The sequence below is a fragment of the Bubalus bubalis genome, chromosome 4 (genome assembly GCF_019923935.1).
Source record: "Bubalus bubalis isolate 160015118507 breed Murrah chromosome 4, NDDB_SH_1, whole genome shotgun sequence".
Taxonomy (NCBI): domain Eukaryota; kingdom Metazoa; phylum Chordata; class Mammalia; order Artiodactyla; family Bovidae; genus Bubalus; species Bubalus bubalis.
The window spans coordinates 118,670,914-118,693,216 of NC_059160.1; the positions used below are offsets into that span (position 1 = coordinate 118,670,914).

At 35.6% G+C, this 22,303-nt stretch overlaps 1 protein-coding gene across 5 annotated transcripts in view; it reads left to right on the forward strand.

Annotated features, from left to right (window-relative positions):
* Nucleotides 1–22,093, forward strand: part of ZFC3H1 (zinc finger C3H1-type containing) — a 52,622-nt gene extending 30,529 nt beyond the window's left edge. For 3 of the 5 annotated variants that reach the window (XM_025284471.2, XM_006062142.3, XM_006062143.3), the window contains 19 exons: nucleotides 59–190; nucleotides 297–418; nucleotides 1,314–1,415; nucleotides 1,611–1,730; nucleotides 2,549–2,732; nucleotides 4,021–4,207; nucleotides 5,478–5,666; nucleotides 6,241–6,478; nucleotides 9,138–9,243; nucleotides 9,325–9,523; nucleotides 10,069–10,163; nucleotides 16,544–16,654; nucleotides 16,916–17,020; nucleotides 17,137–17,302; nucleotides 18,424–18,524; nucleotides 20,089–20,190; nucleotides 20,732–20,771; nucleotides 21,022–21,084; nucleotides 21,214–22,093. In XM_025284471.2, the coding sequence (XP_025140256.2) occupies nucleotides 59–190; nucleotides 297–418; nucleotides 1,314–1,415; nucleotides 1,611–1,730; nucleotides 2,549–2,732; nucleotides 4,021–4,207; nucleotides 5,478–5,666; nucleotides 6,241–6,478; nucleotides 9,138–9,243; nucleotides 9,325–9,523; nucleotides 10,069–10,163; nucleotides 16,544–16,654; nucleotides 16,916–17,020; nucleotides 17,137–17,302; nucleotides 18,424–18,524; nucleotides 20,089–20,190; nucleotides 20,732–20,771; nucleotides 21,022–21,084; nucleotides 21,214–21,351 (2,500 nt within the window). In that variant the 3' untranslated portion in view covers nucleotides 21,352–22,093. Of the gene's footprint in view, nucleotides 1–58; nucleotides 191–296; nucleotides 419–1,313; nucleotides 1,416–1,610; nucleotides 1,731–2,548; nucleotides 2,733–4,020; nucleotides 4,208–5,477; nucleotides 5,667–6,240; nucleotides 6,479–9,137; nucleotides 9,244–9,324; nucleotides 9,524–10,068; nucleotides 10,164–16,543; nucleotides 16,655–16,915; nucleotides 17,021–17,136; nucleotides 17,303–18,423; nucleotides 18,525–20,088; nucleotides 20,191–20,731; nucleotides 20,772–21,021; nucleotides 21,085–21,213 lie in introns of those variants that run through there. The other 2 variants (XM_025284470.2, XM_044941943.1) reach the window with 2 other exon arrangements.
* Nucleotides 22,094–22,303: the final 210 nt, after the last annotated feature.

Consider the following 22,303-nt stretch of genomic DNA (forward strand, 5'->3'; position numbering starts at 1 on the left):
AAATTTAAAATTTGCTGAGGACTGTTAATGGAGCATCATAATGTGCCTCTCTTCTTAGATTTAGTCCATACTATCGAACCAAGGAAAAACTTCCCCTAAGCTCAGTATCATACAGTAATATGATCGAACCGGATCAGTGTTTCTGCCGTTTTGATTTAACAGGAACATGTAATGATGATGATTGTCAGTGGTGAGTAGTTTTTATTTGTGAATATTTTATAATTTAAAAGCCAGTCTTGGTCATTTAGCTTTGATATATACATGATTATCTTTTTTGTGTTGTTATTTTATTTTAGGCAGCATACACAAGACTATACACTTAGCCGAAAACAGCTGTTCCAGGATGTTCTGTCATATAATCTGTCTTTGATTGGTTGTTCAGAAGGAAGCACTGATGAAGAAATTGCTGCTGCAGCAGGTTTTAAAGACCTCTTGTTTCCCAAATGAAAATTGAATTTAGGCAATTTAAATGTTTTATATTCAGTTGTTGATATCTTTAAATAGCTATAAAAATTCAGTACAGTTATCTATGACACCTCATCTAGATCTGCTCTGTCGAGTACAGTAGTCACTAAAATAAAAATTCACTTCCTCAGTCACTCTAACCACATTTCAAGTGCTTAGTAGCCACTCTTGAGCTTAGTCGTGGTCGGTAGCTTACCAGTAAGACAGTGCAGTTGTGGCACATTTCCATTATTGTAGGAAATTCTTCACAGAGCTCATCTAACTATTTCAGTTTAAAAAGAGTATGTTAACATGGTTGTTAGAACTTTTACTGAGATTTAAAAATAGACTCTATTTTACTCCTTTTAGAAATAGAGGGGATTGGAAGTTGAGATGACTGTAGGTTCAAATTCTACAATGAAGTAAAAAAGAAGTTTATACAGTTTGACATTGTAGAAAGCGTAGATTACTGCCAGACATTGTGTGTAAATATTGTTCAACTTTTCCCCAGATTTAGTGCCAAATAAGTCTTTTGGAAGTAAGGAAATTGATCTTTGTTAAATTCAGTATAATCACAATTCTTAGTGATTGTAACAAAACAATCTGTTTAATCATTCCTAATTAAGGACCTTAATTTTCACTTGTTTAGGTTGCTTACTTTTTTTCCAACCCAAATTGGGGTGCATGATATGGTAGGGTTTGCTGTATTAGTTGAGATAATGTAGGCCTTGCGCTTTAGAAGTCATAGATGTTTTTGACTAGTGCCTTTAATTTTTAAACTATTCTTTTGTTCATACTCTTTAATTAGCCTCATCTCCGTAATCTGTGTTTTTATACTTTTTATGAAGATAACATTGTTCTAATTTCAGAAAAATATGTTGAGAAACTTTTTGGAGTAAACAAAGATCGAATGTCAATGGACCAGATGGCTGTTCTCCTTGTGAGCAATATCAATGAAAGTAAAGGCCATAGTAAGTATATATATCTTTGTCTCACACAAAAGGACCTTATAGTTTATGAGAACAAATTTTTGGCATTACATAAAAAATACATTTATCGTTTCTGAGTAACATGATAGAATAAATTTAGCTCTTATTGAGCACTGTTTAGTTATTTTTCAGAACTGTAAAAGACTAGTTCTGTTAACAGTCTTCTATCTACTTTAGCACCTCCATTTACAACCTACAAAGATAAAAGAAAGTGGAAGCCAAAGTTTTGGAGAAAACCTATTTCAGAGAACAATTTCAGTAGTGATGAGGAACAGTCTACAGGACCAATTAAGTATGGTAAGAAGTAATTTAAGATCCAGAATCATGAAATTGTGGTGTCATTTCTTTGTCTAACACTTTGCTAATCTTTTGATATAATCTGTGAATGCATGCTCAATTGTTCAGTTGTGTCTGGCTCTTTGCGACCCCATGGACAGGGTCCCCATGGACAGAGCCCCTGCCAGGCTTTTCTGTCCATGGAATTCTCCAGGCAAGAATACTGGAGTGGGATGCCATTTCCTCCTCCAGGGGATCTTTCCGACTCAGGGATCGAACCTGTGTTTCCTGCATCTCCTGCATTGGCAGGCGGGTTCTTTACCACTAGCTCCACCTGGGAAACCCCTTGGTATAATCTACTAGCCTTTAAAATTTTTTCATTTTTAAAAAGCAGTGATGCTGCTTGGTGTTTAAGGCAATTAGTTCTTCCTTATGCAAGACTACCCCTTATATTGCAGGAATGTTGTTCCATGACCCATGTTCAGTAAATGCAAGGATCACCCTTTGGTAAATGTGAAGGCTTTAAATATTGCTAAACCTACTTGAGTGGGGAGACTGCTCCCATTTGAGAACTACTGCCTGGCCTATGTCCTTGAGAACAGGCATCCTATTTTGTTTAACCTTTGATGAGTCTGTGTTTTCTGACATACAGTAGGCTCACAGAATGAATTAATTAAATGAGTGAACAAAGTAATGTATGAATGAGTGCTTTACTGTCAAGCACATCTTACATTATAATCTCAGATTTTCATAATTATGTACTATTTGTAGATTAGAAGATGTGCTCCTTAGATCTGTGGATTAGAGAAATTGTGAGGCTAACTTACTTTTCCTTATAGCCTTCCAGCCAGAGAACCGAATAAATGTTCCAGCTCTGGATACAGTTGTCACTCCGGATGATGTCAGATACTTTACAAATGAGACTGATGACATTGCTAATTTAGAAGCAAGTGTGCTAGAAAATCCTTCTCATGTACAACTTTGGCTCAAGCTTGCATACAAGTACTTGAACCAAAATGAGGGGTAGGTCTCCTTCTAATCTTTGTGTAAGCTGTTGCACTTTTATATTTTTATGTTTGAGGTTTATTTCCTCTCTGGTAATCAGGTTTCCCTCCTAGTATCGGTGGAGCCTTTGTTTTTTGACAAAGCGTAAAGTACTTAATTGTTTAAAAGCTGTTAGAAAAAGTTTAAGATTACATCTTGAGTTATGTGCATGGCTCAGTGTATGGGTAATAATTTAGCTACAATCTTTAACTTAAGTAGGCTACTTCAAAGTAGTATCAGTTAAAACAGTAAATTCTGAGCAGTCCAAGAATTAATCATTGCATTTTTTAATAAGTCAGGTCATCGTGGTCTCTTATTAAAATTTTGGTAAAGTCACAGTGTAACAGGTTAAATTTTATGTTAATTATCATTTAGAGATTTAAAGGTTGTCTAAGAACCTCTAAATTCTGGTGGACTGATTTTCTGTGTCAGTGTTACATTATGTATATTCACATAAGATAAATATTAATTTATCTCAAAAATGACAACTCCTATTACATAATTATGTTTTCTGACTCCTACTTATTGATAGGATTGCAGAAATAATCTTTTATGACCAGGAGTAATATTTATTGCTATAATTTTGGAATAGGTTTATTTTTTTTAAAGGCTGCTTTATCTAAAAACTTTTTTAAGGCAGCAGTACAAATGCTAGTACGTCACACATACCTGAATATGGTGCTTTTTAACTTGCTTTGTGTGTCATTTTCATGTTAATGGGATAAGTTAAAGTGTTTTCTTTTCTGACTCATTTACTAAATGAAGGTCCAAAAACTGTACATTATTTTATGAATAGGATCATAAGAGACAATTTTCTTCTCCAAGAGACAGCAAGCCCTTGACTGTTGAAAAGAACTATTATATTGAAAGCCTTGATTATTTTGTGCTGGTAGTAGCTGGCCTTGAGAATTGTCTAACTTTTCCCATTCCCAGACCACTGTAAATCATGACATATTGCTGAATATGGACAGAAAGCACATTTGAAGTTGATGATCTAATGGCTTTACACCACCATATTTTTATCTGGTAAATGCACATTGAACATGCACTTAAAAAGAAATTGTTGGCTTTATGGGAAAATTAGGACATTTTTGGACAAATGTGATATAAAATTTTAATCTACTTCTCTTTATCATAGGTAATTCTAGCTTCTTGATAGGTTCTAATAGAAAATGGAATTTAAAAGTTGACTTATTAGACTAGACTGATTTAAAAAGTATTTTCAGGCATTAAAAAAGATGCTCCTCCTTTTCTTTCAAATATGTAGGCTGTGTTCAGAGTCCTTGGATTCTGCTTTAAATGTTCTGGCTCGAGCTTTGGAAAACAACAAAGACAATCCAGAAATTTGGTGCCATTATCTCAGATTGTTCTCAAAAAGAGGAACCAAGGAGGAGGTACAGGAAATGTGTGAAACAGCTGTTGAATATGCTCCTGATTATCAAAGTTTTTGGACTGTGAGTAGAAACAATAAAGTTGTGTGTGTGTGCGCATTATCATATAATTCTTCAGGCCATCTTAAATATTGATGTGTAACTTCATAGATTATTTGTTTTGTCAGCATACAGATATAATAATAAGCTTACTTTCACTGTCCAGTAACCTTAAAACCACTTCTCTGGGTCCAGATTAATTTAAACTTAAAAAAGAAGTCAGTATTTAGTGAAGAGGTGTTTTTTTATTGTTGTTGTTGTTTACTTTATTGGTAATGAAAAAAGATAAACATTTTAAAGCATTTCACACTTACCTATTCATAAGCAATTTTATTTGGGACAAATTAAGTGAATTTTTGCTAAGTACCTGAAAATAATTTAAAAAAACTTTTTATGCTTATGTAACATTTTCATGAAGGCCGAAAAACATTTTGGGCTTTTTATTATGTTCTCATTACTTATGAAAATAATCTGTAAATCATACTAATATCGAACCTTGCCAAATTAAAAAGATTTGGTGACAGAGTTTTTCATTCTGTGAGAAAATGGGATGTTGCCTACCTATGCTTAAAATTATAATTAATCCACTTGTAAATATTCATTGATACATGAAGTTTTACTAGCTGAACTCAGGAATTATTAGACTCAGATAAGCCTTCATATAAGCCTATGGCTGTCAGATCTGTTATTTACTTGCTAACTGAAGTTCAGAACAGACAGACTTGGATGACAAGACACCCTTAGTGAATGAACATGCCACTTTCTTATTCCCCCAACTCAGTGAACGGATTCAGACAGTGAGAAATGCTTGAGTTTAACCTGAAGCTTTATATAAAAATTAATGCTGTTGATCAACTCAGGTTTTTCCTGAAGTTGTTTGGTCTTTAAAGGACTTCTTAATTCTTGGCAGTTCTTTTGTCACGTATTTCTTACATGAATGTTATTCTCTAAATTTTTATACAGTCACACACCTGAGCAATGCAAATTGTATGTGGTCATAAACACATGAGCTTTTGAAGATCCACTGTGGTCTTGCTGCCATCTATCTATTGATTCAATCAAAGGTGAAATGGCTTCAGTGATAATTCTAACAGTATATCTCTGTTGTTTTAGTTGTCATCTGATTCCAGTATCCAACTTAGTACTGGAAGACGGGTTTATACATATTTGTAATTATCCTTTTTGCAGAAATTGAATTTTTAATATATGACAATTTCTTAGTGAAATGTGAAAAATATGTAGTATTAGATATTCTTGTGAAGCAGGACTAATCATATGAAATCCCTTTGGACAGTTTCTGCATCTGGAAAGCACCTTTGAAGAAAAAGATTACGTATGTGAGAGAATGGTGGAGTTTCTCATGGGAGCAGCCAAGAGGGAAGCATCAGATACTCTGTCCTTTCAACTTTTAGAGGCTCTTTTGTTTAGAGTTCAGCTGCACATATTTACTGGAAGATGCCAAAGTGCACTTGCAATTTTACAGGTAAGCATTTATTACAGCATTTAATGACATTCTAAATCTTTGCCACTTTTTAGTAAGTTGTGTGAATTTGGGCAAGTTTGTGACTGTTTCCTCCTTTGCTTATTTAGTAGTGACAAAATCTTTAGAACAGTCTTTAGAATATTTATGAGGTTTAAATGAAAATAATACTTGTTGAGTACCCACCAGAATAAACTTCAATATTCTGGGGATTCACACCATTAAGGGGATTAGTCCATAGTGAAAATCTTCTATATGGGTGTGGTGGGGTTTTTTGTTTGTCAGTTTTATTCTTACTAGATTTTGAATATTAAGACACTTTAAATATATAAATAAATTTAACTTTTTCATTAATTGTGTCATAAACCTTAGTATAGTGAAAACTATGTTAATCTGTTACTGATCTCTCTAAAGAGTTTTTTCATTTAAAAAATTGGTGACTATCAAAAATTGGACTTATCTGTTTAAGAATCATGCCAAAGAAATAAAACACTTCTAATCTTCTTTGCCTTTGCAGTTGAATCTTATTAGGAATATTTTAAAAAACACCTTCAGATTATTTTTCCATTTTACCTAGAATGCATTGAAATTGGCTAATGATGGAAGAGTAGCTGAATACCTTAAAACAAGTGATCGATGTTTGGCATGGCTGGCCTACATACATCTTATTGAATTCAACATCCTTCCTTCAAAATTTTATGATCCATCTAATGCCAATCCTTCAAGAATTGTTAACATAGAACCATTTGTAATGCCGTGGCAAGCAGTTCAAGATGTAAAGACTAATCCTGACATGTTGTTTGCAGTATTTGAAGGTAAGTATAAATGTTTATAAATTATTTAGAACATCAGCTTATTGCTTATTATGATTCTTCATAACAAAGTGAAACAAATTTATGTATTGCAAATTGTAGTTTTATTTCTTTTTTTAAAAGATTTACCTTTATTTTTGGCGGTGGTGGGTCTTTGTTGCTGCATGCAGGCCTTTCTCTAGTCTCAGTGAGTGGGGGCTACTCTTGGTTGAGGTGTGCGGGCTTCAGCAGTTGTGGCACATGGGCTTAGTTGCTCCTGCTGCATGTGGCATCTTCCTGAACCAGGGGTCAAACTGGTGTCCCTTGCATTGCAAGGTAGATTCTTAACTGCGAGACCACCAGCAAAGCCCCTGTAGTTTAATTTCATAAATGCTTTAAAGATTAAATCAGATAAGGTGAGCATGGTCATGTGTGAAAACCAGAAACTGTACTACATTACGTAGGTTTTCTGATTACGGCAAAGGGTTTCAGCTAAGCATGTAAATAATACAGCATGTTTACATAGGTTTAATGAGTTGATTGAGTCACAGAACCAGGTAAATTTTGTAAAGCAATCTATCATTGTGAAAGTTAAAAGATAATACCTTATTTTTTCAAGTAGTTAGTATTTTCTCCCTCCATCAGTTGAGTTTGATTCCTCTCTGTACTAACCAAAGTATCTGCTTTGAAATAATAAGATACAAAGTCTGTTCCCTTCTAAGAAGAAGTATATAGCCTAGTCAGAAGATAAAATCTATACATATAACATCAATCAACATATGAGAAGTATGACTGTCTCAGCATATAGTCTAAATTCTGTGCTTAGAAAAGAGGCTGAGATCTGTGGTTTAGAGAATTACATGGTACAGGCCATAAACCTAAAGGGAAGAGGTTGTTGCAGGTTGACACGATCAAGTATGTCTTCATAGAACAGTTAGGACTTGGACCTGCATTTTGGAGCTTGATTATGACGTGACTGACATAGTGAACCTTATTCTCGAAGCTGGGATTCTGTTTTATTTCTGTTTCTCAAGGGCCTGTAATGTCTGGCAGCATACTGAGTGCTTAGTAAATGTTCATTGAATAAACCAGGGAAGAAAAAAGTAAAAGAAGGACATTCCTATTAGGGGAAGTAAGTAAACAAAAAGCAACAAGTAGATAAGAATTGGTGCAATGTATTTAAAGAGAAATTAGAAGATGGAAGAGTCCTTATCAAAATGAGTTGTGATGTTTAATTGCTAAGTCATGTCTGACTCTTGCAATCCCATGGACTTCAGCCTGCCAGGGTCCCTCTGTCCATGGTATTTCCCAGGCAAGAACACTGGAGTGGCTTGCCATTTCCTTCTCCAATCAAAGGGAGACTTTTGTGATAAAGAATAGTAGGAATTAAAGTAGATAAGTGGAATGATACTAGGTTTTCAAGAACTTTGTGTGGTAGGTTTGATGGTAATAGAGAATCTTAAAGAAAGAATGTGCTGGAGAGAAATGATACCAAAGGTAGGAAAACCAACCAGAAGCCAATCTCCATAACTGAGGCGTTAAAGAAAGTAACCTGGGAAACAGTATTTATTGGAGATATCTAAGAGACAGATTAAATATCAGGGAAGAAGAGAAAAAATAGTCAAAGATGATTTCAGGGTTTTGAGACCAGGAAAAGGAAAGTATGCTAATAGAAAACTGGTGAATTGGAAAGACTGCTAGTAAGAGTGTGAATGATAATTGGTGTCACTGATAATTGGTCACCCAAGTAGAAATGCTTGTTGCTACAAGGAGACAAGGAAGTATACCTTAAGTGGACAGTTATGGAGAGAAATGGATTTGAAAGTTATCAACATAGAGATTATTGTATTATGTAGTATTTTGCAATTTTTAATGTGCTCCCACAGTAAGTTATTCAGTAGTTGAATGAGACCAAGAAAAAATACAATCTCTTAGAAGCAGAAGCAAGCAGAAATTAAGAAGAAGAACATTATCATATGCTAATGTAAAGATAGATTTGTTTAGATAGGATACTTACAAGCTAACTTCGTAAGTGCTATTTCAGAGTGGCTTTCACTTAGCACATCTGCCGAGTTTAACCTGGCACATCTGAGACGTCACATCACTATTGGGCAGGAAGGAAACGGTGACAGTGGTGCAGGGTGAAGCCATGGAGGACTGTCTCTAAGAAGCAGATCCAGTAAAGGACTCTCTATACAGGGAAAATGTTCTGAAAGAGTAAAGAAGAATTGTATAAATCTTAATTATGCTGAATTGGTTCATAGTGCTTTTCAGGTCTTAAAAAAAAAGATAAGGAAAGGGTTAACCATGATAGAAAACTGGGGGGAAAAAATCAAGTTTAGGGGAAATATTTAAATGACTGTAGATTATCAGAGCAAGGCCTCTTGAAGCAGGTGAGAGAAAGATGAGAAGATGATTGATTCTTTAATTTTCTTGATATAATTTTTCGAGACTCTAATATAAATGCAAAGATATATATTTAGATGCAAGAGCTAACAATGGATGTTTTATTCTTAACAGGAAAGTGAGGATAAGAGATCAGTTTTAGGAGTCTGGAGATAATCTGAAATATCTCCTTCAGGTGAAAGCCAGGAGCTTAATAAAGGTGAATAAGATACAGTCAAACAAAAGAAGAAAAATTCATTTTGTATTTGATTCATGTTTTTGTGATGTTTTTGGGTAGATGCGGTGAAAGCTTGCACAGATGAGAGCCTTACTGTTGAGGAAAGAGTAGAGACCTGTGTCCCACTTTACACTAACATGATTGTTCTGCACCAGCTTCTTGAGAGGTAAAACTTAATTGACAAGCCGTTAGCCTCATATTAAAAATCAGTTTTTCTTGTGTTAAGATGTGTGTTTTTCTTGTGAAGGTATGAGGCTGCAGTGGAGCTTTGTAAATGTTTATTGGAATCATGTCCCATGAACTGCCAGTTGTTGGAATCCCTTACTGCTTTATATTTGAAAATGAATCAGCAGGACAAAGCCAGGGCAGTGTGGGTTACTGCATTTGAAAAAAGTCCTCAGAATGCAGAGGTTTTTTATCATACATGCAAATTCTTCATCTTACAGGTAAAGAAAAAAGAAAAAATTCTTTGTTTTTCATAATTCTTAAATATGATGGTTTTGTTTCACATTCATTTGTCTTTTAAGATGTTTCAGGCATCAGGCTCTCCGGGATGTTTTACTGATTGTCTGCTCTTTGCAAACTGTGTTAGGTATTCCTTCTCTTTCTTCCAGAACACCCCATCCATAGTTCAGCCATTGTATCACATTGTGAATTTGCTTATGGCTACTTTATATACTATACTAAGAACTCCTAGAGAGGAAAGAGCTCCCCTACTCCTCACCTAGCACAGAGCCAAACATGTAATAGAGCTTAGTGGCTAATTGGTGAATGAAATTTGCTTGTGGTATATTGGATGTTAAGCTGTTTATTGGTTAGTTCAGTTTGGAAATCAAAATACAAAAGTCATCTCTACCTCCACCTACTCAAAAAACTTAATCTACTCATTATTTTGGGGGTGATGTTGATGGTGGGGCTTTTTCTCCCTTGAAAAATTTTAATTAGACATTGTAAGCCTAATGTATATCTCTCCTCCCTCTTTTAAAAATAGAATCGAGGAGATAATCTTCTTCCATTTTTGCGGAAGTTTATTGCATCCTTCTTTAAACCTGGGTTTGAGAAGTATAGTAACTTGGATCTGTTTCGGTAAGTTTGTAGAAGACTGAGAAATGGTGTAGCTTAGTGGAAAGACTGCCAGTTTTTGGTGGATTGATTATATTTTAGATTAGATTTATTTTTTTTTTAAGATACTTGAATACCCTCTTATAGATCTGTTACAAGAGCAATAAAACTTAGTAAAAATGGACACAAAATGTAAAATGCTTTATTCTCTGTATTAAGAACACTTACAAAGGAAGTTTTGAATTAACACTGTGGTGATCCATTCTGCTTTTAATTATTGTTGTTGTTAACTTTAGCACTTAATACTATATCAACAGACTATCCTGAGATAATCTCAGTGATTTATGGAAAAATAAATTTCAAATTATTGGATTGGTGGCTTAAAGTGAATCTAAATAATATGCCTTTTTGAAAAAAAATTCTGAAGAGGACTACTTCAACTTCTGAAAGGTTGTTGAGTTAGAACCTTTAGTGAAGTTTCTTTTCAACCATCACTCTCTCAGTAGCTTATCGAGAATTCTGTATTTACTGCCTTTATTTGCTTCCCTGTGAGTTCTTGTTCTAACAACAATGAGGCCGCAGCACATCATATGGGGTGGGTTTTTTGGAGGCTTTTAAAAAGTTCTCTTTTATTCTTCCTCCTCATCTCTCAGTAGGATCAGCAGACTTTTTTCCTTAAGGGCCAGATACTAAATATTTTAGACTTGCAAGCCATATGGCCTGTCACTACTAGTCAGCCTTGCTTTTATAACAGGAAAGCAGCCATAGACAGTATATAAATGAATGGGCATTGCTATGTTCCAATAAAAGTTATTTATGAAAATGCATGTAGTTTGCTGAGCGTAAGTAAAATAGCATTGAAAGGAAAATATCATGATACAGCTTTATTATTTTACGTTAGGAAGAGCTGAGAGAAGGAAGGTCTAAGCTGAATATCTCCTAAAAAGTATTCTTATAGAAAATACTGAGCAAAGGTAAAGTCTTGGATTTATATGTGCAAGTCTAATGCTTGCATGCAGTTTTCTTTTCTTAGGTACCCCCGTCCCTGCATCCTACCCTTCAGTATCGTAATGTTATATGAAAACATATTTTCAAAAATAACCCACATTTTGTTAAGTCAGTGGTTTATCTGCCGTAGATTTTGAACTTTGACAAAAAGTTTGGGGTCACTATTCTTTACCAGACTTGAGTCTTTTCTTCTGTCCTCTGATAGTTGCCAGTTTATTGACATCATGATTTTAGTACTCTTCCTAAAGGTCTTTCTGCTTTGCTATACCTAGATTGCAATGGCACCCCACTCCAGTACTCTTGCCTGGAATGTCCCATGAACGGAGGAACCTGGTGGGCTGCAGTCCTTGGGGTTGCGAAGAGTCGGACACGACTGAGCGACTTCCCTTTCACTTTTCACTTTCATGCATTGCAGAAGGAAATGGCACCCCACTCCAGTGTTCTTGCCTGGAGAATCCCAGGGACAGGGGAGCCCAGTGGGCTGCCGTCTGTGGGGTTGCACAGAGTCGGACACGACTGAAGCAACTTAGCAGCAGTAGCAGCAGCATACCTAGATTAACATCTTACAGTTAATTACAAAAGAATAATTTGAAAGGCAAATTAAAGATGAGAAATGTAGAGATTGTTCGGCTTCCCAGTGCTGACTTTCTCCCTATTGGAGTTAGATTGCTTTAACATTTCAGAGAATAGGTTAAATTCAAGGCTGAACAAGACTTTTTTGTTTTATTTATTTATTTATTTATTTTTAAAATTTTATTTTATTTTTAAACTTTACATGATTGTATTAGTTTTGCCAAATATCAAAATGAATCCGCCACAGGTATACATGTGTTCCCCATCCTGAACCCTCCTCCCTCCTCCCTCCCCATACCATCCCTCTGGGTCGTCCCAGTGCACCAGCCCCAAGCATCCAGTATCGTGCATCGAACCTGGACTGGCAACTCGTTTCATACATGATATTTTACATGTTTCAATGCCATTCTCCCAAATCTTCCCACCCTCTCCCTCTCCCACAGAGTCCATAAGACTGTTCTATACATCAGTGTCTCTTTTGCTGTCTCGTACACAGGGTTATTGTTACCATCTTTCTAAATTCCATATATATGCGTTAGTATACTGTATTGGTGTTTTTCTTTCTGGCTTACTTCACTCTGTATAATAGGCTCCAGTTTCATCCACCTCATTAGAACTGATTCAAATGTATTCTTTTTAATGGCTGAGTAATACTCCATTGTGTATATGTACCACAGCTTTCTTATCCATTCATCTGCTGATGGACATCTAGGTTGCTTCCATGTCCTGGCTATTATAAACAGTGCTGCGATGAACATTGGGGTACACGTGTCTCTTTCCCTTCTGGTTTCCTCAGTGTGTATGCTCAGCAGTGGGATTGCTGGGTCGTATGGCAGTTCTATTTCCAGTTTTTTAAGGAATCTCCACACTGTTCTCCATAGTGGCTGTACTAGTTTGCATTCCCACCAACAGTGTAAGAGGGTTCCCTTTTCTCCACACCCTCTCCAGCATTTATTACTTGTCGACTTTAGGATCGCAGCCATTCTGACTGGTGTGAAATGGTACCTCATAGTGGTTTTGATTTGCAGTTCTCTGATAATGAGTGATGTTGAGCATCTTTTCATGTGTTTGTTAGCCATCTGTATGTCTTCTTTGGAGAAATGTCTATTTAGTTCTTTGGCCCATTTTTTGATTGGGTCATTTATTTTTCTGGAGTTGAGCTGTAGGAGTTGCTTGTATATTCTCGAGATTAGTTGTTTGTCAGTTGCTTCATTTGCTATTATCTTCTCCCATTCTGAAGGCTGTCTTTTCACCTTGCTAATAGTTTCCTTTGATGTGCAGAAGCTTTTAAGGTTAATTAGGTCCCATTTGTTTATTTGTGCTTTTATTTCCAATATTCTGGGAGGTGGGTCATAGAGGATCCTGCTGTGATGTATGTCAGAGAGTGTTTTGCCTATGTTCTCCTCTAGGAGTTTATAGTTTCTGGTCTTACGTTTAGGTCTTTAATCCATTTTGAGTTTATTTTTGTGTATGGTGTTAGAAAGTGTTCTAGCTTCATTCTTTTACAAGTGGTTGACCAGATTTCCCAGCACCACTTGTTAAAGAGATTGTCTTTAATCCATTGTATATTCTTGCCTCCTTTGTCAAAGATAAGGTGTCCATATGTGCGTGGATTTATCTCTGGGCTTTCTATTTTGTTCCATTGATCTATATTTCTGTCTTTGTGCCAGTACCGTACTGTCTTGATAACTGTGGCTTTGTAGTAGAGCCTGAAGTCAGGTAGGTTGATTCCTCCAGTTCCATTCTTCTTTCTCAAGATCGCTTTGGCTATTCGAGGTTTTTTGTATTTCCATACAAATTGTGAAATTATTTGTTCTAGCTCTGTGAAGAATACTGTTGGTAGCTTGATAGGGATTGCATTGAATCTATAAGTTGCTTTGGGTAGTATACTCATTTTCACTATATTGATTCTTCCAATCCATGAACATGGTATATTTCTCCATCTGTTAGTGTGAACAAGACTTTTTTAAAACTTGACAATTCTGATTTTCCTTTTGGCATGAAGGTAATTATTTTAGTTTTGAAGAAAATACTGCCAGTGTGTGCCATGGTCAAAAATGTTGAGATCTTCTTGATGTCAGCTTAATAAAGCAGAAATTTATTCTGGGTCAATAAAAATTTGAAAGCAGGCTACCTCCAGATAATCTTCTCATTGTTTACTAAGTCATTTTGCTTAATTAATTTGTTACTGTAAAGGCATAATTCACAGTTCACCAAGAATTATGAGGAAAAAATATCCTGTGCTTAGTTTATGTAGACAATTTGAAGTCCTTCTTACAGAGTGCATTTCCGTTAACTGAGGAAATCTTTTTTGAGTCAAATATTAAGAGAACGGCAGTAAGTTAGAGAGTGTTCAGCATTGCCATACTTACTGCTGCTGCTAAGTTGGGTCAGTCGTGTCTGACTCTGTGTGACCCCATAGACGGCAGCCCAGCAGGCTCCCCCATCCCTGGGATTCTCCAGACAAGAACACTGGAGTGGGGTGCCATTGCCTTCTCCGGCCATACTTACTAGTATTGATAAAACAAGTTTTTTTGACCACACCACTCGGTATGTGGGAACTTAGCCCCGGACCAGGGATTGAACCCATGCCCTCTGCATAGGAAGCTCAGAGTCTTAACCACTGAACCACCAGGGTAGTCCCTGATACAAATATTTTTAATTATTATAAAAGAACCAAAGCTTATTAATAGTTGTCAGTGCTCTTAATAGGTTCAAAATATTTTTATTTCATGAGTAGAAATTGTAAAGTACTTAAAACTGTAATATTAGAATTGGAGTCTCATTTCTCTTTCTGTGTAACATTTAGTATACATTTTATGCTGTAAAATGTTGCGTGTCAAATTTAGTATAAAAACAGAGCTAGAAGGAGTAATTTTCATGTGTTTCAAATCAATTTGAAGGTTAGTAGATAACCATAAAAATTAACTTGGGGGTTTAATTCACCTTACTGAAGTTAGTAGGGATAATCTTACATACATGAGAGTTGAAGTTATCTTCTCTTACCTCAGTTTTGAGGAAAGCTGATACCCTTAGAAGTTAAGTGATTAGCTCATGGTGATACAGGTAGTTATGGCCAAGCTGGGATGATAACTTCTAGATTTCTTCCCTGTCTTAATGGCTCCCCACTCAATCTTCCCCACCCCAGACCCCATACAGCCTCTCTAATACATTAAAACGTAGCCCCTTGAAATAATTTTTTAAATCCAGTTGGTTGTCCTTGTTGAAATCAATGTATTTCCTTTAAAAACATTGTTCCTGAAGATGCTGGTAGTGTTATACACACAGATTCAAATATATTGGGGGAAATCTGAATTAGCAAAGTCAAAAAGATAGTTTTTAGTATCCTTTAGTATTGTGGCTTTTTTTTTTTTTTTTTTTTTTTTTTTTTTTAAATTCAATGAATGTTTATTGCCTTATGAATATTTGCCTCGTAATTTTTGAGTTGTAGTCTTTTATTTTTTTTTTTTTAATTTTATTTTATTTTTAAACTTTACATAACTGTATTAGATTTGCCAAATATCAAAATGAATCCGCCACAGGTATACATGTGTTCCCCATCCTGAACCCTCCTCCCTCCTCCCTCCCCATTCCATCCCTCTGGGTCGTCCCAGTGCACCAGCCCCAAGCATCCAGTATCGTGCATCGAACCTGGACTGGCATCTCATTTCATACATGATATTTACATGTTTCAATGCCATTCTCCCAAATCTTCCCACCCTCTCCCTCTCCCACAGAGTCCATAAGACTGTTCTATACATCAGTGTCTCTTTTGCTGTCTCGTACACAGAGAGCAGACTTTATTTTTCAGTATTTCTCAGTCTTATTTGGAGAAGGCAATGGCAACCCACTCCAGTACTCTTGCCTGGAAAATCCCATAGACAGAGGAGCCTGGTAGGCTGCAGTCCATGGGGTCGCCAAGAGTCGGACACAACTGAGCGACTTCACTTTCACTTTTCACTTTCCTGCATTGGAGAAGGAAATGGCAACCCACTCCAGTGTTCTTGCCTGGAGAATCCCAGGGATGGGAGAGCCTGGTGGGCTGCCGTCTATGGGGTCGCACAGAGTCGGACACGACTGAAGCGACTTAGCAGCAGCAGTCTTATTTGATCATAGACCTCTTTTTGACAAGTGCCTTATGGGCCAATATGTTATAGAAATCACTTTGATATGTCTAAAATTAAGTATAGTGGTATTTGTCTGTATGTATGTTATTTGAGGGAGAAACAGTTTTCAGATAGCAAGTTTTGTAACTCGAATTTTGTCTTTACAAAAATGTATAGATTTTGTGGGTAGTCTCATTTGTTCTCTGTTTTTAATTAGATTTCATTAGATGATTATGGTGGTTGTTTAATTTGAGCTAATGATTTTTTAAAATTTGTTTTAGAAGAGTTAATTAAGTAGGTGGTGGTGGTGGTTTAGTCACTGAGTCATGTTCGACTCTTATTAACCCCATGGACTGTAGCCCACCAGACTCCTCTGTCAATGGGATTTCCCAGGCAAGAATACTGGACCGGGTTGCCATTTTCTTCTCCAGAGAGGTTCTTCCCGACCCAGGAATTGAACTTGGGTCTCCTGCATTGCAGGGAGATTCTTTACCGACTGAGCTACAAGGGAATCCCATTTAAATAGGTAGAAGATAATAAATACATGATGCTAGAGATGTGACCAAAATGATATGATATACACCCCAAAATAAAGTCTCATTACCTTATAAAAATTTTTCAAGGAAATTTTACTTGAAACTGAGGACTTTTTAAAAAGTATTAATAATCCATATATACATAGGCATAATTTTAAAGAGTATGATTTTTTCCCCTCAGGTATCTCCTGAATATCCCAGGACCACTTGACATTCCAGCCTGTTTATGTAAAGGAAATTTTGATGATGAAATGTTTAACCACCAAGTTCCTTATTTGTGGCTGATATACTGGTAAGACATCTACTGTGGAGAGAAATGTTGCATACGAGGCTTGCACTTGTTATTTACTACTGAATTACACTATATTAAAATTAACCTGTTGTTAAAATCACTGATGCAGAATTGAAGGGATGCTAAGGTTTATTCATTATTAAAGAAGATCAAAAGAAGGATTCCATTGTAATAATATCTGTAGTGTTTATACTTTGTCATTCCTTTATCTAATTGAATTGAGCTGTAGACATACAATGTTTTCCTTCATTTTTTAAACAGCCTTTGTCATCCTCTTCAATCAAGTATTAAAGAGACAGTGGAGGCATATGAGGCAGCATTAGGGGTGGCCATGAGATCTGATATAGTGCAGAAGATTTGGATGGAGTAAGTTTAGTTCCTCTTAATAAGAATGGGATTTGAAATAAGGGAAATTGGTTGGGTTTCTTCTTAGAGAACTGCTGGCTTAATTATTCTAAATTATAATATTTTTCTTTTGGCAGTTATCTTGTCTTTGCCAATAATAGAGCCGCTGGATCCAGAAACAAAGTCCAAGAATTCAAATTTTTTACTGATTTAGTGAATAGATGTTTGGTTACAGTCCCTGCCCGATACCCCATTCCTTTTAGCAGTGCTGATTACTGGTCCAACTATGAATTTCATAATAGGGTAAGAGCTTAAAACTTTTTTTCTTTAGATATTTGTACAGAAGAAGGGAACTTAAATGATAGCAAAACTCCTGTTTAATATCAGGAGAGCTTTTCTTAGGACCACTTTGCTAGCATTGACTATTATTCTTGACCTTGTTTTCTATTTATCTCTTCAAAGTCTCAAAACAGAGCCCTTTAAAGTTCAGTTAAGATAAATGTGCATATTAATTATGTTCTACTTAAGCAAATTTAACATTGAAGCACAAGTGAAGCGATATTAAGGTTTAATACATATTAAAAAACAGAGATCAAAAGAAGTAACTAATAATATCAGTAATATTTTTCTTGAGTAATTGGAAATTTTACTGAATGAAAAATTCTGTAACTTTAAAATGAATAATAATGTCCTTACATGTTGTAGCTGCCCTTTGTATCAGTATTTTGTCAAGCAAATATAGGCATACATGGGACATAAGAAAACTGAAATCAGATGACGTTTGGAATTTTTAAAATAGAATCTGAATATTGATATATTTATAAGGGTATCATCTTACAGGCAGTGAAGCAAAGTGTTCTTTTAAAATTGTTTTATTTTCAGAGACCCCTATCATTCAGTGCAGTGTAAGCTAAAAGCTCCTGCCTGAAGCTCAGTGTAGACTAAAACATTCTGTGTTTTATTTATTTTTTTAGTGGGTTGGTTTTGTTGCTAATCAGGATAACCAATTACTATGCTTTGTACTTCTATGCCATTCTTTATCCCAGGATCTCAAACCACTTTATGGACATTAAGTCATTTATACACGGGCATTCCATGAGCAAGATGTGGCAGGTATTATTAGCCCTATGACTTGCTCAGCTATACAGCAAGTAAAGGTGGACTCAGGAATAAAAACCCAGACTCCTGGCTTCTTGTCAGTGTTCTCAGTCCATGGCGGTCATCACTGGATCATATTTCCTAATTCATACTTGGAAAGTCACTAATATAGTTAATGATAGGAACTATAACTCACAGCATCATACATTATTATAATTTATACATTCATGTCTTAAAGACCATTTTATTTTAGTTTTCTCATTAAAACACATAGGTAATTGGATTTCACATTTTGTTGCATTCCTTTCCCTCCTCAACCTTTACAGGTTATTTTCTTTTATTTGAGCTGTGTTCCAAAGACCCAGCATTCCAAAACCTTGGAACGGTTTTGCTCAATTATGCCAACTAATTCTGGACTTGCACTGAGGTAAGTAAAAATAAAATTCTCAGTTCAGTTGTATCGGCTCTTCAAAAAAAATTATTCTTGAAGACTTACTAAGAATAGTCTGTTCTTTCACTATTTCCTCATTCCACTTTAATTTCAGAGCTGTTAGCAATACATAGTTATTCACGTAAAAGTGATTGTAAAAAGCTAGTCACTTCAGAAAACTGGAGATTATAAGGGGACAAGAGTGAAAGAGAAAAGCAGCCATCCATGTATATTTTAGTTACTATGACTTCATTTAGGTCAGTCATTCTCAATTATTAGCATGTATCAGAATCTCCTGGGATACTCATTTAAAATGCAGTTTCCTGAGTTAGAGCTCTCTAATGATGTTGGAGAAACACTCATCCAGTGATTTCATACATTCAGTTAGATTTTTTTTTTAGAGCGTTTGTTTGTAGTTTTCCTGCTCTGATAGAATAAAATCCATTTTAACTGTGAAGAATTGTGCTTTTTGATTCAAAAAGGTACCCTGCGTACTACTGCTCTGGCTTCTACTTGTGCCATCATTTCCACTGCATCAGTTGTGTCTTATGCTTCTAAGCTTGTTTTACGGATTATAAGGTGCCTAAGGACTTCTCAGGTGGCTCAGTGGTAAAGAATCTATCTGCCGATGCAGGAGACACAGGAGAAGCGGGTTCTATCCCTGGGTTGGGAAGTTCCCCTGGAGGAGGAAATGGCAACTCACTCCAGTATTCTTGCCTGGAAAATCCCATGGACAGAGGAGCCTGGCAGGCTGCATTCCATGGGGTCACAAAGAGTCGGGCACAACTTAGTGACTGAACACGCACTCACACAAGGTGCCTAAAGCAGTTATCAAGTATTCCTTTATGTTTACATTCCACTTAGCGTGTATGTGGGAAAATGGTGTAAGAGACTGAAAAACTCAAAAGCCTCAGACTATGACAAAAATAACAAAATAACACTACAGTGTTTTATAATAAAAATTCTCAGTAAGCATGCTAATCTACCAAAGTTAATTACAGAAATTTGTATTATAAATCATCACTTTTGGTAGAACATGTGAAATAGAAAATGTAGTGGTATTTGACTAGTTTCTGTAATGGTGGGTATTTTGGAATATAGGTAGTTTAATTGTTGGTTTTGTTGGTAAAGCTCCGCTTTTGATCTTTCTTATTTCCTTATAGTCATTCCTGTCCTATTTTTTTTAGAGTAGAGAACTTAATAATTAGTCAATGTACTTATTACATTTTAGCTCAAGGAAATTAAGTATACTCTGTTTAGTAAAGAAAAATACTAAGAAATCATATTAGTATATCAGTTCATTATTTTAGAAGACTTGGGGCTTAAAGGAGGGCCATGTAGAGTGTTAATTTGGAGAGGTGCTTTGCTTCCTTTTGCTAGTTTGCATGTTTCTTTCCCAGGGTAATTTTAATAAGAGGCTTTCTACAAATACTTGCTGAATAGCCTTGATGGAATTTAATGGATCAAAAATTATAACTAATCAAACATTCTGCTCATAGAGCACATTTGAGTTCCTCATACTTGCAATGCTTTTGTTCATTTCCCTGAATGTACTTTACAGGCTACTTCAACATGAATGGGAAGAAAGCAATGTTCAGATTCTGAAACTTCAAGCCAAGATGTTTACATATAATATCCCAACATGCCTGGCCACCTGGAAAATGTAATGCAACAAGCTTGTACATGTTCTTATAGCAATTGCTTTTATTTATAAGGTTTGCTCCAGACAGGTAAATCTGAAATGACATCTATTTCTCCATGTGGAGAGATCTCTAATTTAGATTAATTTTCCTTGAAGGAGAACATGTGGATAACACTACTGTTATCAAACAGATCTGTTATACACATTTTAAGAGTGTCTCTCTTGAAATGCAGGGTTTTCCCCCTGTTACAATTGGATGTCTTCTTTCTTTTGTAGGTGTTAGTGCTAATTATTTTTTTTTATTAGCAATTATGAGTATTTTTCGTGAACCTTAATTTATGTTCAGAACACTGGTCTGCTTTATTATTGTAAAGTTGATAAAAATTGTTGAATTTTTCTTTTCACTATAGGTTACCCTCCTTGGAAGTTTAGCCTGTTACTTTCAGGAAGTTTTGTTCTCAGATTCCCACAGTCAGTATTCTGCGAGTGGTAGTATTTCATTTTGTTCAAAGATATATAAATGTTTTTTTTCCCTTTTCTATATTCCTTTTTTTTTTCTTAGAGCCATTGCTGCTGAGATTGTTCTAAAGGGACAAAGAGAGGTAAGCCATGATTATCAGATGGGTTGCTTTTTTTTTTTAAGTAGTTATTCTACCCTTTTTGTTGACTTCTCAATTTAAAAGGATTAAAATATAGAGGTTAACATCCTAAGAACTCTACATGTTTGGAAACTCCAAAACCATTTTGTCTTGAATGTTATTATATTATGAAGTTACCATTCAGATGGTTAGGATTATGAAGGGGCTTTTCACCACATTTCCTGATGCAATTGTATATATATCTATCTTATAGGTCCACCGTTTATATCAGAGAGCCTTACAGAAGTTACCTCTTTGTGCATCACTGTGGAAAGATGTAATGCTTTTTATCTTTTATTTCATCTTGAAGTTTTCCTATAAATTTTCTGCATGTGCCATATCCATTGATGTGGTAATGCTTAAAATCTAGCTAAGTCTTACTTCTATGCTTCCCTGTCTTTTACAGCAACTCTTGTTTGAAGCATCAGAAGGAGGTAAAACTGATAACCTGAGAAAACTAGTTTCCAAGTGCCAAGAGATTGGAGTCAGCCTAAATGAGCTCTTAAATTTAAACAGTTACAAAACAGAAAGCAAGAATCACTGAACACTGGGTGCAGTCAGTTCTCAGTCCTTATAATAATTGCCAAAATTATTTGAATGATCCTTCAAGATTAGGCTGATCCCTGGCTAAGGTCTGTGTAAGGCAGACAAGCATTACTGATCATATCAAGTCCCCTACAATATCCTATCCTCAAAACCGGAAGCAATGAACATGACCCTCTTCGGTTGGATAAATGAACTTCCTGTTTAGCCTGCTTCTGGGCCCTGCCAGATTCTCATAACATCATGTACGTAAGTATAGTTCCTCAAAGTGACTGACATTTATTTTCATTTTGCTTTGTTTTTGTTTTTATTTTTTACTTTTCCCCCTTCCTTTATGTTGTGCTATTCCTGATTCACTTGACACTCTCTGATGCCTGAGAGATTCTTGTTTGGGATTTAATTTCCAGGGCTGTGTTTACAGTAAAAAGCCGGCAGTCCCTTTTAGTTTTTCCTCTTTAAACCTTTTGAGATTCTTCATTTCAGGATTTAAAACTTAAGCAGTCCATCTTAAGGAAAGTGTAACTGCCATGGCCACAAGTCTGCTAGTTGCACTTGAATGCTCTAACAGGGTTGTTTATTGCCCTTTCTACGTTCTGGACTCCTTGCCGAGACTGTTTAACTTGAAGATTAAAGAAACTATTGCAAATGCCAGTGCATCAGAACCTAAGAGTGGTCAAATATTATGTGCAATTTTTTTGTAAAGAAATTTTAATTTATAATAAAGTTTAACAGTTTAAAGAACAGTTAATATTTGAACTGCTTTGTATGGCAATACTACTTTGTAGTATTAAAATTGTTTATAAAATATTTTTAATATAAGTTAACTTTTTGAAAAATGTTGCTGTCTTTATTCACTTTTCACATTCTGGTGGGAAAGGGTTGAAGTAGGAGATGATGGATATTCACTGTGACTATATCAGTACCTTCTTCTCCTGAACTTGCTTTCCCTTAAA